Source organism: Hippoglossus stenolepis, chromosome 23, assembly GCF_022539355.2.
Source record: "Hippoglossus stenolepis isolate QCI-W04-F060 chromosome 23, HSTE1.2, whole genome shotgun sequence".
Classification (NCBI taxonomy): Eukaryota; Metazoa; Chordata; class Actinopteri; order Pleuronectiformes; family Pleuronectidae; genus Hippoglossus; species Hippoglossus stenolepis.
The window spans coordinates 10,863,442-10,881,326 of record NC_061505.1 but is presented as its reverse complement, the minus strand read 5'-3'; the positions used below and the strand labels follow the sequence as shown (position 1 = coordinate 10,881,326).

General features: G+C 42.8%; 1 protein-coding gene across 4 annotated transcripts; it reads right to left on the bottom strand.

The window, feature by feature from the left end:
- Positions 1-69: 69 nt before the first annotated feature.
- tdrd7b (tudor domain containing 7 b) lies at positions 70-17,690 on the bottom strand. Of its 4 annotated transcripts, none has more exons than XM_035148546.2 (20): positions 17,447-17,690; positions 15,418-15,624; positions 14,793-14,937; positions 11,677-11,884; positions 9,701-9,783; positions 8,809-9,017; positions 8,054-8,422; positions 7,654-7,961; positions 7,385-7,577; positions 6,939-7,050; positions 6,629-6,831; positions 6,410-6,544; positions 5,466-5,549; positions 4,524-4,658; positions 4,305-4,415; positions 3,896-4,044; positions 3,552-3,796; positions 2,780-2,963; positions 2,461-2,621; positions 70-2,041 (listed from the first exon to the last, which is right to left on the bottom strand). In XM_035148546.2, the coding sequence occupies exons 1-20, from the start codon at positions 17,648-17,650 to the stop codon at positions 1,821-1,823; spliced, it is 3,666 nt and encodes a 1,221-aa protein (XP_035004437.2). In that variant the 5' UTR covers positions 17,651-17,690; the 3' UTR covers positions 70-1,820. The 4 variants fall into 4 exon arrangements, with proteins under 4 accessions (XP_035004437.2, XP_035004438.2, XP_035004440.2 ...); XM_035148547.2 differs by lacking the exon at positions 17,447-17,690 and adding an exon at positions 15,871-16,002; XM_035148549.2 differs by lacking the exons at positions 14,793-14,937; positions 15,418-15,624; positions 17,447-17,690 and adding an exon at positions 13,224-13,366.
- Positions 17,691-17,885: the final 195 nt, after the last annotated feature.

The window sequence follows — 17,885 nt, the reverse complement described above, 5'->3', positions numbered from 1 at the left end:
GTTGTCTTTCACTGTGAAACATCCACAACACTATTTCAATATAATGCAAGAAATAATTAAATTCAGCGATTACATTTAAACCTTTAATACATTTTTTTATTCCAAAAACATCCTTTATTCCCTCCAGGTCACTGTTAAACAAACTAGAAATGATAAAATAACTATTATCATCTAGACAATATAAGTTAAATATAAATTAAATTCATGTCACTTTTAAGTTGTTAACAACAATGCAGCTTTGAGCGTTGTCAAGTTTACTCTCATAGAATTGTAGCAGCATTGCACATCCAAAAACATGGTGCATTTGCGTCACATTTCAGAGTAAAATCCCTCATCAGGGCAACATTTGATGGACCAACCATCGGAATATCAAATTATCTTCTATTTGAAAATCTACTGGCATAACACTACTGGTATCTAAATCTTCTTATTATAACATCCAACTATATGTGCACACAACTCAGGAACATCTGCAACATGCAGCACATGTAATCTGCAGAAATCAAAGAATTGCTGTCATGGAATAAGAAAGGAGAGATGGTTAAGCCCCTGAAAGTCCCACTGCATTGGTGTCTCAGGTGGAGAGGGTATGGATGCGTCAGTCAGGACCTGGGTTTTAACACATGCATTTCACTTATATGTTAGTGTTTTTGTTTTTTTTTCTTCAAAAATACATATGAAAAAGTCACATTTATCTTGTTTACGAGCCGTCAGAATGTAGCTTTGATGCCTTTATCAACCTTCAGCTCTCTCCAATCTTTTAGTCAACTGCAAAATTCCAAAACACCACATATTTACAGTGCATGCAGCGTCAAGATGAACCACTAACAACTGATGTCAAAAATAAAAAAACAACACCCATCTGACGTAGTGTACCAGTCCTCTGCAAACCCTATTAACGTCTGTGTCATGCTTCTCCTGTTCACTCCTGGTATTAACATCTGACAGATCCAATCACAAGTGGTCAGCTCTAAGTTTGTCAGTTCACACCTGGCGTTAGAGTGCGTCCTAACTGTGTCTCCTGTGACCACATTTGATCAGATCTCTTTTCCAAAAATATTCACTTTGTCTCTGGCTGTGAATAAATTTATCACAAAATAAAAATCTTGACTCAGCCATATCTCCTCCCCTTAGGAGAATGTTTGCTCTGTAGCTTTTTTAACCTTTCTGACAACTACACATCTATAAAGCGGCTGTTGTAAACAAATGCTTTTAAGTTTTCCCAGCATATGAGAACTTGCACAGTTAATTTGCACATTTTGTCGCTCACATTACCAGGATTCAGTGTGTTCAGGTGTCTGTAGTATGACACACATTAAAACGGCATGTGCTCTCAGTACTTCAGGATGCTGCTTTGGATTTAAAGCCCAAACCAAATGTTATAACGCAGCTTTGAGAGAACATCATGGATAGATATAACTGTAAATGTGTCTGTAGCAAGTTAGTACTTAACCACAACATCATGCGTGGGTGTTTTATCCAATGGTCAAACTGCAGTCACTAAAAATCACATCACAACATCCCTCACTGTACAGCCCCTAACACAACAAGCAAGTTGCTACTACACCTGTACCTCTTGTATTTCTGTCAATATTAGTCTCCACATACTATAAACCCACTCAATTTCCCGCTCTTCTTCTTCCCTTCCCTTCCCTTCTCTTTCATTTCATTCCTTTCATCTGTCTACTTTTAGTCTCCCTAAATGGTAGATAGATAAAGTTGGATAAGCTTCTCCTAGTTCATCTATTCACATTTCATAGTGTCTTCATGGAGCAAGAGGACAACCGCTTGACTAGTAAGACTTGTCGACCATGTTTTGTTTACAACACATTGGTAATCTCATCAGCAAACTCAGCCATGATGTCATGCACCCAGATGTCTCGTTCCTCCTGGGAAGTGTCGACCAGGAAGACTGTCAACTTCCTCTCCCACGGGTTCTTGGCTTCCTGTAGGTTCTCCAGCTGGGCCACGAGTGGTTTCTTCTCCACGTGGTTCCTGAAAACGATGGAAGCTTCTTCTGACCACTGCCTCGGCTTCACTCCTGCGAAGAGTGACAGAGAGGAAACAGTCCGTTCTCAGATCAACTTCACACACACGAATGACACAATATGAACACATCCGCATTACATAATAAAAACATCTGGCAGGTAATTGCCAGTGTCTTAGAAACAGAGGGTAGACGAGTGGCTGTGCTGATTGCAGCTTTAATTAGCTTCATTTTTTAACCATAAGAACAAATCTTTACTGTCCCTCTAATCGCTCTTTTCTTATTATTGGGCATGTTGTGTCTTTATTATCAACCAATCAATCAAAGTTTATTTGTGCAGCCCATTTACACAAATCTCAATTTGTCTCATAGAGGACAATTGCATGTGATATAGCCTCGTGTAGAGTTTGGATAAGACATAAGTATCAGAGTGTATTGTGGCGGCGCTTCCTATGTAGCTGGACTCCACTCACCAGCCAGCTGAGCAGTGATTCCCTGAAACGGCAGCTGCCTGAACTCCTTGATCAAAGGTCTGAGCTGGGTGCAGCTGACCAGCTCATGTTTACCATAGTCCAGCTCATAGACAGACACCAAGCCATTGGTCAGAACTCCCTTCACCAACACACGATGCCAGCTGAGAGAAGAAAAGGATGAAGAGTAGTTACCGTTACTGGATATCCACTACACAGAAACACGTCAGAAGTCTCCACAAATAGTCAAATGAATTATTTCCCAGCATTTTTCACTTGCGCCAACTGTTTTTATGAAATGAAATTGCATTGCTTCACTCACTTGTTCTCCACTTTAGCAGCATATATCTGATTCTTCTCTATGTTGAGTGGTTTTTCTTCAATTTTATTGTAGTACAGAATCATCTCTCCCATCAACACCACCAATTTGTACATATCTCTCCAGGGCTGCAGCACAAAGTGGCCCGGATGGCACGCCACGGATACATAGACATCTATGTTGTTTCCTGAGGAGAAGAAGATTAAATTAAACCCCTTTACATAGGTTTTTTTCTGATGCAGACTTAGCTGATTTCATCCCTTGGGAATTTTACCTTTAAAGGAGACATATTAAGCTTTTTCATTTTTATCTAAAGTCCACGGCAATGACAGCTCCTATCACCCACAGATAAAACTGCTACTGAAGCTCCTGAAACGTCTTGTACGTAGGAGCTTTCACACATTCATGATGTGTGGCCCACATTTGCATAATGCCCATCTGGCCCGACTCTTTACAAAGCCAGGCAAAGCGAGAGTGGACGTCGCGTTGGAAGCTACTGATCAATAACAACAGAGTGGGCCAGCTGGCCAATCAGATCAGACTGGGCATTATCAGGAGGGGGGGCATTAAAGACAGGAGCTAAAACCAAGTTTTTCTGACAGAGGGTGAAAAGTAGAGTAAAGCGAGGTGTTTTCTGAACATAAGAGCATGTTAACCTTTTTTAGTAATAGTATGAATTAAAATGATGAACCTGAATATGAGCATAAAGTGTATCCTCTAATAACTACCCAGTAAATAACTACTAAACAACTGTTGTGTTTAATATCATCATTACCAGCTGGAGGCAGCTCTAGTAGTGGTGGCAGCTGGAGAGAGGATGAGGGAGTTGATGGCGTTTCTGGTGGGGTGGTGCTGGTTGTGTTTCCTCCTCCTCCTCCACCTCCTCCACCTCCTCTTTGACCCGGCAGAGCCCTTCGGATTTGAGGCTTAGCTGGGACAGTAGTTGATCTATTACCATTAGTGGAGTCGCTGGTACTGGAAGTCTTGGAGGATAAAGTGGCTGTGGAGATCTTAGCGGGGCTGTGAAATGAAATTAACAAACAAGTGATTTAGTTTGTAAGGTAATTCATAAGATAGACAATGATGCAGAAATAGAGTTAAGAAAAAAGCAGCAGAAACCTGTGGCTCGTCAGGAAAACATCTGGTTGATGTTTGAACAGGTCAGACTGCGCCATCTGATGGTTGAGGCTGCGGGCCGGGTCATGGAAGTTCTTATCGGTGAACAGGTGGACGTAGGTGCAGCGCTTGTTTTCGTCTACCTTAGCCACCTTGGGAGCGATGAAAAGTGAATGTAATAATACACAAGGAAGGAAAGTGGTGTAGGCAGGAAGCAACAGGATCATTTGAAGTCTTAGATACTCAAGCAGACAAATATTTAAAACTTCATTTGTCGGACTTTGTCCTGTACGAATATTGTGTTGCTATTGGTTCGATTTCAATCTGAAAGTGAATTGCTGGGTGTTGATCATCTTCAAGTTTATAATAGTAGGAGTGGTCATTATTTTGACAAGGGCTGACAGACACTTACCTTCATGCTGCAGTCAGTGATGTTGAGCACTTTCTCTCGCAGCCACTGGACAGCATCTGGAGTCCAGGACCCAACACTGACAGCCAGGTCAGCTAGAAAGCACTTCACAGCCTACACACAGGTTGTTGGATGTCAGGGCATTCAAATATAATAGTAAGTGACAGAAATCTCTGAATAGTTAGTTTCTATTGGCTGTCTATCACAGACACAGATGCTGACCTGTGGTGGGATAGCCATAAGGTCACGGAGGAATAGTGGTGGGATCTCTCTCAGCTCAAACACCTCCACAGATGCCTGCACGCCCACGTCAATAAACAGGATGTCCAGGACTCTGCTGCCATGCAGATTGGTGATCTGAAGACAGAAATGCAGACAGGGAAGGGATTAGCCAGGTAGTGAGATTCAAGGCTACTTACATTATGCCAAATGTTTCCAACAATGTACAAACCCAGAGAAATCCGCTATTTTATTCAAGGTAACGGGATGTATCACTTTGGTCGCCTTTTTAATTGCATCATATTTGCTTTACCAGTGACTTTGCCCGTCTCTGCTGTAACTTCCGTGGGCAATCGATGCATCATGAAGGAAAAATGTACTGCCAGTCACTTGTAAGGGCCCGGTGACATATATCTGAATGAGATGAATAAAACTTTTGCTTCCTGTGGTGAAGCAAATCATTGACTGGGAAGCCAGTCAATGATTTGCGTCACCACAGGAAGCAAAAGTTTTAACTTTGGTGAATTCTGACCTGCGATATTTGCTTTGCAGTCATGTATATGTGACCTTGCCCTAATGGATCACAATTATTGTCATCACCCGTGATTTGTACCAGAGTCAAGTAGATTTTCATCGGCAATGGTCGGCAACAACTCCCATTATCCCAAGATGGGGTCATTTGTTATTGCTTTGATTGGGAGACCCAGAACAGCCAAAGTTACATACTGCACATTTAAAACTTATTTTATAGTAATCACTACAATAATCAACTGATGAACAATGGATACACTTTGTCAAGTCTTTCTTTTCTTGGCTCAATGAGGCAGCTACAACTGACACTCCTGAGCAATTGTGACCTGATTCCTTCTGTCAGGAATAAGCCAAATCAAGCATATGTCAACATATTTGATAATGTTTGCTAAAGGAGCAGTTGTATCTTCTCACCTCTACACGGGACCATTTGCCTTTGTAGCGCACCATACATCCTTTCCCACAAAAGGGTCTGGACACCAGGAACTCTGAAGTGACCTGATATAAAATAAAGAACACAGAACAGAACATTTCATCATCATGTCATGGAGGAAACAAGAGTTAGTGTCATAGTATGGAACTGATGCTTCCATACACATTTCACCTGTCCAGTCTGCTGCAAGTGTACACTGCAATTTGAATAGCATATGCAGAATTCATTTAACCCCAGTCTGTCATAACCAGACATTCTCTACGGCACAGTGTCAACACTGGAGAATAATTGAACACTTTAAAACTTCTGTTACCATCTTCTAAAGTTGATTGATGACACTGTGACACTAGAGGGGGGATTACAGTAACAAATAAAGTATTTACTTTTTTCTGGTTTCAACTATTGTTGTATTTTGAGCTTTTAACTTTTAACCTTTTCCTCAGATTAGATTAGACTCAAGTAATATCCTACATGCTTAAAGGCTGCATATTCCCTTTCTTCAAAATAAGAAGATCAGAACTGTAAAAGACATTACCAGACTCCACGCTGTGTTTTGTACCTTGACACTGACGTAGCTACCAGATAGGACAGCAGTAGCAGATGTAGAAAAAGCACCCGCTCCACTATGCTGCCAATAAATTAAGTGGCTTGGCCATGTCTTAACTCCAGATTATCAACCTAATCTCAATCTGTCCACAACTCCGTCTGAAGGAAGCAACACAGGAAACATTGACACAAGGCTTTTGAAATTAACTAGTAAATTGAGTCTGCTCACTCCTGAATAATATGCAGCCTGACTAAAAAAGCTCGGCTCAGCTTATTTTTCGGATACATAAGTACATAACAAGAAAGGTATATGCTTTTATCAACACACTTGCATGCACCCCATGTTTTTAAAAGTTTCATCAGATAGAGACGTATTAACCTGTGAGTGGAAGTATGTCTCTATATTCTCCAGTAACTCATTCAGCTTGGCCAGGCCTCTGGAGGGCAGTTGACAGTAGACGGTTCCATCTGAGCAGACACTGCTGACGGTCACATTCATATAAGCGCTGTTCACCTGAGGAGAGCGACTGATAGAATGTTAGTGCGCTGCATGCTCTCACTCACACACACATTATATACACACATTTGTCTTCTGTACCTGTAACGGGCTTGCTAGCGTCTTGTCATGCAAAGCCTTCATGCAGGCAGCGTTGATGTTGACATCATCATCCTGCGACGTGTCGTACAGGACAGCCAGAGGGGTCTGCCCTCTCTCTAGGATCTCAGCCAATAGGATCCTACCACTTGCCATCGTCTCAAACTTCTTCAGCACTGCAGGCTCCTGACAGAATGGCTCCAGACCTGGACGCACACTCATAAGGTTACATCAGTTTGAACCAGAAACCAAATGATAGTGATGAAGGGAAAACAAGGAGGACTGGGATGATGAAGTGCTGAATCACACTTACCTGCTAGTTTACACTTGGTCGCCTGGAAAGGCAGTTTGAAAAACTTCTCATGCAGCTCAAACACTTTGGTTTTGCTGGTCACCTCTGAGAACCCATGATCCACATAGTAGACCTAGAGAGTCAAAGGCAAAGACCCTAGAGATCATTAATACTTCCTCTCGCTCATAAATATCATTCATTTTTATTATTTTTACACACTGTTGGAACCCTCAAGCTTGACAGGAGGCGTAATTGAGCAAAATGAAGTGGAATGAAAAAAATGCCCATAGCTTTTGTTCTAATCAGATGATTTAAATGATGAAGTCAATTGAGAGGAAATCATTGTCTCAAACAAGTCATCCTCAATTTAATTTGTGCACTTTAACATTAATATTTTCTGTCCTGTATCATTTGCATGGCCTTCCATCAACAGTATCTTTGGTTATTTTCTTTTTTTGACCTCTCACCTTGACCTTGTCGGCCATGACCTCGCAGACTTGTGCCCTCAGGATCTCCTCTTCCTCCTCAGCTCTGACAGCAACAAGTTGGCCAGAGGATGGAGAGGACAAAGGAGGTGGAGTACTTTGGTTCAGGCCATAAAACTCTCTCATCTCATCCTCCATGGACTCCTGGGCCTGGGAGTAACCCTCACCAATGTACCTGAGAGAGGTCGAGACACAGTGTTTCAGGAACTGTCAAATCTCACTGCACACTCCCACTTAAAGTTTTCTCCTACCTGAGTATAACACTATTGGTGTTGGTAGCATCCACCACCAGCACAGAGGGGTACTCCTCTTTGGGAATTTGCAGAGAAGGCACCGCCTGGTTACTGAGCCTCTTCCCCAGCTCCTGCCTCACCCTCAGCTCCTCTTCACTGGTCGAAGAGTTCCTCCTATTGCAGTTCTCATCCTCTCCTCCTCCATCTCCCGTGCTGCTCCTCCTGTACAGGATGGCCCTCTTAGGGTTGTCAGGCATCGGGTAGTCAATAGTGCAGATGTCGGAAAGGAGATGAAGGTTCTCCAGAACATGTTTGGGCAGTTTGGTCTGGCAAATGAATAAAATAAAACAATTAAATGCGGCTTGTTCCAAAATATGTTAATGACATGTACAGGATAGTGTCTTAAAATGATACTGACTTTGTAGGTGTCCTGAAAGAGCTTGGGCAGTGCGTGAGCCCATAGACCGTTGGAATACTTCACCAGCAACTCCTCCAGTTTCAGCCTCAGGTCGGGGCTGAGGGAGGCAGGGGAGGAAGGAGGGCTTGGGGACGAGGAGGACGATGGAGGAGACAGAGGAGCGGGAGAACCGGAGCGAGTCAGATGGGTGGTGGGGGGTCTCTGTTGAGCAGGGGAACGCAAGGGTTTATCTGTAGGGGTGTTTGATACTGGGACAGGGGTGCTGGTGGAGTTCAGGTTGAGGACTGGTGAAGGGGAGGATGTAGTGGTCTGTTCCTTGGCTGGGTAGAGGAGTAGTTCTGTCGGGTTGCTGCTGCAGGTTTTCTCTACCTAGAGCAGGAATGAAAAGGAATAATTACAAACAATCGCACATGACAACAAAGTCATGAAGCAGTTCACAAAGTATTGTTTACAATAATACATTTTTAGACTTAAAATGAATTTGTTGTTGACAAGAGAGAGCTCCCGATACAGATCTTTCTCTTTCCCTCTGAACCAAATTTGTGCCATCCATCCATCATCTATACTGCTTATCCTTTCGAGGGTCACATGGAGCCGGAGCTAATCCCAGTGCAGACGGGGGGTACACCCTTGACAGGTCGCCAGGCCATCACAGGGCCAACATAAGACAAGCAACCATTCACTCTCACTAACAGAATTATTTGTGATTATTATATAGAGTCAGGTGTAAAAACAAAGATTTAAAGAGTGCATACAGTGCATATGTGTGTCCAGGTCTCCAGGTCTTTGGCGGCCTCAGTGGGCAGGTCTTGTTTGTACAGCTCTCTGTAGATCTGAGGAAGCTTCGATACCCAAAACCCATTGCTGTACTTCCCCAGGATCTCCCTGATGCGCCCCTGGACCTGCTGAGGGTTGTAGGGTTTTCCTTTTCCCGAGCTGAGGCTCTCGTTCAGATTCATGGGTGCTGGAGAAAAGAAACACGCAGGAGAGATTACACACACTCATTTTATAGTATGATGATGCTTTGATGCCTCTGAGACTACTGGATTTGTTTTAACTAAGGAACTTACTTAAAATAGAAGGAAGGGAAAGATTAAAGATAGATAATGAGAAACCCAAGATATTCTTCTTTTTGCCCTTGGATACATGGACTAGAAATCCTGTTTACATTCAAATGAGCTAAATTAAGAGAGGAGATTACAGAATCTTTTTAATAGGGACCACAGGCTTTTAAACCAGTCAGTGTAGTAGCTTTAACAATTTCCACTGTCTTTCGGGATCTGAAACTGCTGGACACTTTTAAATATGTGCTTCCAAACTTTACAGCTTGTTAGAGGCCAGTGCTTTCCCCCAGGCGACACAGAACATGACCTTTCTTCAAACAGGCGACGTAACACATCTTTGGTTTAAGTAAAGGCTTGTGGGAGAGGAGTTAAAGAGGAGGGAGTCTCACACAGAGAGAACCGAGATGTGTTTCCATTTGTTTCTTTTATACATCACTAAACCATTACGATTGGTAAGAGACGGACGGACACAATTTGATATGATGAATTGATATGATATTGCATTGTTTAAACAGGTCTTGGCAACATTCCTGTTTATTTAGTTGAAGCTTGAGCATAATAAAGAAAAGGCTTTCCTACTTACGACCAGTCTGTGGGGGGTTTCTGGAAAGGTGAGCGTGCACCTCTTTATGAAACCGTGAATGCAGGGTCATCCTCTTATCTGACCTGGACAAAAGAGGACACAACATGGCGGAGGATTACTAGGAGCAGTGGAGAAGAATCTCTCTATGAGAAATCTTGCAAATGGAAAACAAGAAAGTAAAGGACTGCAGTCTGATGGAATTAGATTAAAGCTGGCACAAACAGCACCTGTTAGCTTATGAAGTGGTTTTCTGGAGCCTGTAACATTGAGGCCTGCACTTTTCTTTAGATCTTGCTTGCAATATTGAGAAATGTTTGCTGAAGGAACGTCAGAATTAAGTGTGGACAATGACGTGAACAGTATTTGCTCTTCTTTCCAGGCACAGAAAGGCCTCATCTACTCATGTCCCCTGTGCTGTCATTTTAATAGAAGTTAGTTGTTGTAATTCATTCAGTCATTCATTTTCCAGGCATCCAATAGCGCGCGCGCACACACACACACACACACACACACACACACACACACACACACACACACACACACACACACACACACACACACACACACACACACACACACACACACACACACACACACAGTCCATTGGAAGTTCTAGAGGGATACAGAGAGATGTGCTGATTCACTCTGTGTCGGTTTAGAAGCGTTAATCTACCAGAGAATAGAGCGGGGATTAGATAGGGCTCACATCCCCCCTGCTCTGGGCTCGTGTCTTCTGCCAACACACCAGGCTTCCCACCCTGTTGCCTCATTGTGCTATGGAGAGCCAATTGGCCCACAGGACACCCATGGTGACACAGACAGAGGACTGATGTCAGTTGTTTTCACAGTGGACAGGCGTACAGAGCCGTGGGTGGATGGAAGTGCATTGGAGAACAGGTCAATGGGCTGAATTAATCACTTCAAAGCAAAAAAATTGATGATATCTAACAATGTTGGACAGTTTCTTTAACAACAATAAATCAGGTGTTTGACTCAACCTCTTTCAAGGTGAAGAGAGTAGCTGTATGAAGACAAAGAATCATTCCAAAGATGGAATGATTTTCAAAAATATCTTTGTGCCAATAAAAAGTCAAAGGAAGGACGTGGACAGAGGAGGAGATTTTTCTGTCCGCAGAGAGAACCAGAATTATCTAGAGAGCACATCAGCAGCCCAGTGCTGAGTAAGCAGCATCAGAGAGGCCGTTTGCTCTCATGAACCAAACACCAAAGTTCAACCAGCCTCCCATTCACCGACGACCTGAGTCAGGTCACACCACACAGGTGGGGAGGAGAGGAGACAGGGCTGCAGATAGAGACAGCACTGAGAGACAGCACTGTGAGACAGGGAGGGAGGGAAGTAAGGAAGGGAAGAAGAGGGAGAGAGAGAGACAAAGAAAGAAAGAATATATGTATATTTTTTTCGTATTTTTGTGGGTAGTCGCATTTGGTGTGAGCTCACGATAACAGACTTTGCTTCCGTTTCTATTAGGTCTTTTCTCCTACTGAAGTTAGCATGCTAACCAGCTGCTCGCTGGCCTGTCTTTCTGACAGTGAGTCACTGTATTCAGTCTGCCCTGAAGAAGCAGCGCTGCTCAGAGGGCATATTGTACCATGTTGCCCTGTAAATTCAAAGATGGCTGAAGCTCTTGTCAAGTGGCCATCACCATCACAACCCTCTCCCAGCAAAAAAAAACAAACCCTCTGTCTTATTAGCTGTCTCAGACTTTTATAGAAAATATTTTGAAAGCATGTTGCGCATCATAGTAAGTCTACAGGAAATTCTTTAGTATGAGACTTGGCTTTTCTGAGCATGTGCACATTCCTCTTCTTGGTTTTCTAAAGCAGTTTGGGAGCCTAGCTTTGACTTCCATATAGGATTGTCCTATAAAATCCCCAAAATGTGAAACGGTTAGGTATAATTACTAGGATGTGAGATCCTTACTCCCATCTTCTTCTAAACCCTCCTCCTCACTCACTTCTCTGCAGGTGGGTTCCCCTTCCTGTTGGGTGTGTTCTGATTGGACATCTTGTTTGGATGCGCCCCAGCCTTGCTCTCTGAATGGCCATCCCTCATATCTCTGGCTTGTCTGGAGTCTCCATGTCCTGCCCCTCGGCCGCCGCCTCCTCCTCTACCCCCACCACGTCCACGGTGGTTCGGCTGCCTCAATGAGGTTTGAGGTTTGGCTGCACAGAGAGAGAAGGGAAGCAAACAAGACACGTGAAACTATGGACTCCAAGTAAACAAACAGTTGGACCTGATCCTGAGACAGAGCAGTGTATCTATCTAGAAGGAACAGTCTCAGTTTGTAGATATTTGATGAATATCTGTACATACAAGAGGTTGTGATGAATAACAACATAGCTCTAATTCGCGAGCCAGCAGGCAGCAACATCACAATATCTTAAATTACACATGGCACCTTCCTGAGAACTTTAAAAAAAATATATATCAGCATTATTGTTTTTGTGTATGCTATAAGATTTGTTAGTTTATTCCAAAGTATATTGTGTGTGGAAACTAAATTGGTGAATTAAACTACATGAAAAGAGCATATTATCTAATATAGCATATGGTATACATACAGTATGCTGTCAACTAGTTTTGTGTTCTTTTAGCATTTTCCTCCTCCATGTAAGACTGGTAAAATCCCTACTAACACTACTGGGAAGGATAAATGTCCATATAACACAGAGCAGGATGTGTTTCATGATTCAAGCACAGCATGACATGACATTTCAGCTGAGTGACATCACCATTAGACCTTGTTCTGCATAGCCCTTAGTCATTTCAACTTCACACTCCTCCTCTTCATATTCCCCCATTCTTCTTCATACTGTTCCTTTTGTTTTCACTCTTTTCTTCATCTTGCTGTTTCCCAGCAAGGTCTAGAACTTTCTCCTGCTTCTAATCTTCTCTCTTTTGGTTGAATCTCATGAAAAATCTTTCCAGTGACAGAACAATAACAAGCCAGTTAATCAGGGTACACCTTAAAAACTCACTGAGTGGATATATACGCTATATGTGCTACTAGTGATCAATCAGTAGACAAATCATCCGATTGATTAAATTACAAATCTTCCAGAGACCCACAGATGTTACAGAAACTCAGCAGGTAGACACTCAGACAGGCACAAGCTTAATTATCATGCAAATATAAGCAATGGACAACACACACACACACACACACACACACACACACACACACACACACACACACACACACACACACACACACACACACACACACACACAAACATGCATCAGAGCAGACGCCACGTCACCTCACCAGCGTGGACACACAATCCTTGGCCTATCTTTGCCTGAATATAAACATCCCCAGACGGTGAAGGAGAGAACAAGAGGGAGTGAGGGCGGGAGAGAGGTTGATTTGCGAATCAGCGGCTTTTCGCGTGCAGCTGAGTCTCAGCAGCTATAGGCTCTATTAGCCTCAACACTCTACCCCACTCTCCCTCTTTCTGACTCCCTCCTTCGCTGTCGTCTGTCCTCCCCCTCCCTTCTTACCAGTTCACCATCCTACTGCCTTTCTTTCCCGCTTGCTGCCACAGCTCCCCTCTCCTTTTCTCCTCCCTCTCGCCTCTCTGCACTACACTCCTGCATCCTCCCCTGACTCTTTAAGAAGATTCTGCAGCATCACAATCAAATGGAGGTTTATACGCTACAGTGTGTGTATGTGTGTGTGTATGCAGGTGTTTGTATGATTGCAAGTTTGGATATGTGCATGTCTGGTACTTTTTATGAGTGTGTTTGTGGAGCAGAAATTTAATAAAGGGTTGGACGTGCGTGTGTACATGTAAGTGTGTGCGTATGTGTGTGCTGACATCTTTAAACACATATTAGCCTGATACCTGAGCAGCCTTGAACATTGTGTATTGCTCTGCTTCGGTGTGTGTGTGTGTGTGTGTGTGTGTGTGTGTGTGTGTGTGTGTGTGTGTGTGTGTGTGTGTGTGTGTGTGAGATATTCTTGGAACTGCAGGTCTCCACAGAGCAACAGTTAAACTAAGCCAGCCATTCATCCACACAAACGTAGAATCACAGTATTTTGCTTATGTTCCATTGTCACAGTACTGATACACACACAGGACACTTTGTAATTCTCCCCTGCTGCAGTCCTGGTGCCCTGTAGCTCAAGAGGAGCCAGGGAAAGGTTGGGAAATATTCAAGAAACTAAGTGGTTGTTATGGATGCCAGAGACGTCACAGGAGAACTAAATATATAGAATTCCATGCAAAATCTGTGAGAAAAAATGTGGGAAAGAAAATAAAAAGAGCATTTTTTTTTTTTACTCAAAAATAAGAAACAAGGGACAGAGACCTTTACAAATTTCGAAAAGGTTTTTGAGATGATTCTGAGTAAAAAAACTTACAGAACAGGCTTTGTTTGTACCATCTTGTCTTCAGGGCGTCATGTTTTTGGTGTCTTTCAGGCAGTTTAGAAACTGTTTAGGCTGATTAGAGTTATCATTCTATATACAGGGATTCGGGACATGCATTTTATGCCCTTATAGTCTTATCTTATTTGACCATTATATAATAACTTTTTTAATTTTGTTTCTATACTTTGTAATCTATTTTCACAATATCAGGACAAAGGGAAGTCATGAGGCATTTTGCATTACACCACATACACATCAGTGTCAATATTCACCCTGGGTACAATCTAGAGCTTTCAAAGATGATGCATTTGTAATTAGGTTTAAGATATAAAATATCAAGTACAAGCTGAATGTATACTCCTTTGATTTAAGCAGGTACTGCTACATTTAATTGTATCCATCCATTATCTATACAGCTTATCCTAAGAGGGTCATGGGGTCGCTGGAGCTAATAACATTGCGATACCTAACTGATTTACAGCCAACTCGTGACTCTGTAAATGTAAGCTAAAAATATCTGTATCACTGGAAAGTGCTGTAAGATTGCAGGTGGTGTGTGCAGCTTGTAAACTGGATTACATTCCTTTTGGATAGTGTAATGAAAGTCACATTGAAAATGCTCTGTTTTCAAACCCTCCTCCTAAAGAAATGGCCGTGCAGTAGTGCAACCGCCACCAGATTCTCTGAGTAACTCTTACCATTGAGGACAAGTGGTGCTGCTGGTTTGACCCTCATCTGTGTGTTGACGAGGTGGGGTCGGCCCGTCTTCTTGGAGCTGCGCTGGCGAGCCACCACCTTGGCTATATGGGACGTCTCATTGGCCCCCGAGGCAAAATAGACCATCTGATGGGAGAGAGGGTTACACGGATAGATAATATTAGAAACAGATCAAAGGGTCGATGAAGCTGTTAAATCCACCAGCAACACATGATAATTATTTCATGCTACTTAATGGATTGTTTGACCTGACTGGGTAAAGGGGAAACATTCTAACTTATTACTTGGACATTGAGAAAGTTGAGGTAGTTTGTCCTGGCAAGTTAACTTATAGCTATGGTCCACATCAGAGAGGGAACACCTTTCCACATGTTTAATTGACTTTTGGTTGTGACATACAGTAAATGGATACCTTCCTGTATGGGGTGCTCCATCAACACTTAGACACATTTAAAGCGTATCCATATATTGTCAATATCCCACAAAGAATATGCCATAATTATTCGGGGGAAGGTCATTACAGTATAGTAGCTCTATATAGCTCTCTACAAACTACTGATAAGCAAATGTTTAGTGGCACTAGTCAAACAGAAAGCATGCACACACCTCTCCAGAGCGGTTGCGCTCCATGCGGACAACCGACGGCATGCTAGCGAGCAGTGTGTCCAGGTGGTTGTGCCCCAGTTGTTTGTGTGGTATCTGCTCTCCGTTGAGCTCCTTGTACTCTGACTGTAGACGTGACAGCGACACTCCATTCTTGTTGGCCTGGAGGATGGCCCGCAGCATCCTCTTCACCAGCTCCCCGTCAGCCATCTGAAAAAAGAAGCAGCTCCATAAATAAGCAAACAAAAACTCCATATGAAGCATGTAAACCAAATTAAACAACACAACTAAGACGATATGCCATGAATCCAGCTTTAGCTTCCATCACCTTGCATTTGGATTGAACACACCCTTTGGGCCACCGGCTTACTGGTTAGACAGGTTCTTTTTATCTGTTCATCAGAGTAAGCCGTGTGTTTAAGTCAGGGTTAGGAAGGAAAGTAAATTTTCAATTACCATTTCACTCAGCTGTCTTGTAATGAGGCATTTATTGGTGGATTAACTCGTCCAAAGTATCCCTTGTTTTCAAAAAAGTTCAAGATGTTCCAAAATAACTCCCGTTGTGCTGCCAGTTACACTCCGCCCCTTTGGAAGTGAAAAACTTTCAGTTTCTATTCTCCTCACACTCTAGGTGAAATAATAAAACAGTGCAAAGTACAAACCAGTACATATGTTTGATGTCATAAAAATATCTGCAGATTGGAAACCCACCCTCTGAACGCAAAGAGATCAGCACTGCGGTTTTCAAAGTTAGTTGAACTTTATTTCAGACTCATAGGTCCATATCAGTTTAAAAATAAATAAATTACAATAAACAGCACAGAAATAAAGAATATAATTATTGCATCACACTTTTTATAACTGCCCTCTATAAGTGTAATGTTGATTCAATTTTATAAATGAAGGATGAAAGGTCGTGATGAAACTCAATCTCATCATTAAGTAGCATATTAAGTATGAAATGTCTCCTTTTATAAAAATCTATGCTTTGAACTAAAGAATACTGAATATAGAGTGAAGAACAATTATCAAGAACAGATTTGAGAATGGGTTGAACTGGAAACAAGTGAACTGTACTTGTCGGATTGACGCTGCCCACTAGTACAGAGTTCCAGCACTGAGGCCACTTGTTGATTTGGCCACTTTGTGCACATGACATGTAGAAAAATTCAGCAGAGCATGAAAGGTCTACCACACGTCACCTCTGTGTCTGACAGAGAACACTCTGGACTCTCTGTTTATCTTTAATATTTGTGTATGTTATGCTTATGTTGCTGCAATTACACAGGAATTCCACAATTTGGGATCAAGAAAGTACATCCATCTATCTATCTATCCATCTATCTATCTATCCATCCATCTATCTGAAGAATTATAAATATATGGTGATTGGACAGTGATCCAGTTAGATGAGAATAGTCCTAGTGGAAACCAGTGAAGTGAACTTATTGACGCTGTCTACTCCAGCGCTGAGGCCACTTGTTGATTTGTTCAGCTCAGCGAAACTATGAGTGACGTAACGCGTCACACTCGGACTCCACACCCTCAGTCGGCACTGAACTATGTGGATGAAGTTTCTCTGCCCTTTTTTAATCCTTCTGACCCAACCGGTCTCTCGCTGGTCCGGGCAGAGACAACAACACACAAACTCAGTTCCGGACTCCGCGAAGTGTCGGTGCAGGAGAAAGACAAAGCGCGCGACACCGAGTTAAATCCTCCACGGAAGCGGCTCGTCAAGCTCGCGACCGGATGAGACCAAAATAATGAAGGCACATAAACCTCCTCTTCAAAGTAAAACTATTAGACGCTCACGGAATGGTTGTTGCTATGCATACTAGTCACACACGGTATTATTTTGAAAGTGGAGACCAGGAACACACATTTGTGTCCTAGCTAACTTTAACGTTTTGGAGGCATCCTGGCCGGGAGTGTGGGAGAAGGGGAAATAATCACCTGGCAAAACTATGCAAAGTGGTTGTTTTTAAAGTCCTTAATAATAATAATGATGAAAAAGATAGAAAACCCGTCTTACCTTGCTCTGAAGAGCCGGCACGGTGAGGTCAGGACCGGGTCCACTCGCTGTCACCGCCTCGGGGCTGCGGCCGGAGCTCTGTCCCCGTGTGTCCGTCAGCCGGTCCTCTCCCTGCCTCTCCTCCGCATCCTGATTGGTCCGCTGTGCCTGGGCCCCTGTCTGAATACACGTCAACGTGCACCCAGAGACACGTCTCCTGTCCATCACCGAGTGTGGCTGCAGTGTGCTGAGCTTTTACTTTCATTTCTTTCAGCTCTTACTCACTGCCCTTCAAAGACTTATCCTCATAAAATACATTAGGCTATCAAAGTAAAGCAGATTAAACACCAGTAACAATCATTCCCATTAGATATTCATCTGCGGAAGGATGAGATCAGAATAGTTTTCTAACTTTGGCCTCACATTAAGAAAATCTGCATGCTAGAACTATTTTTTATTC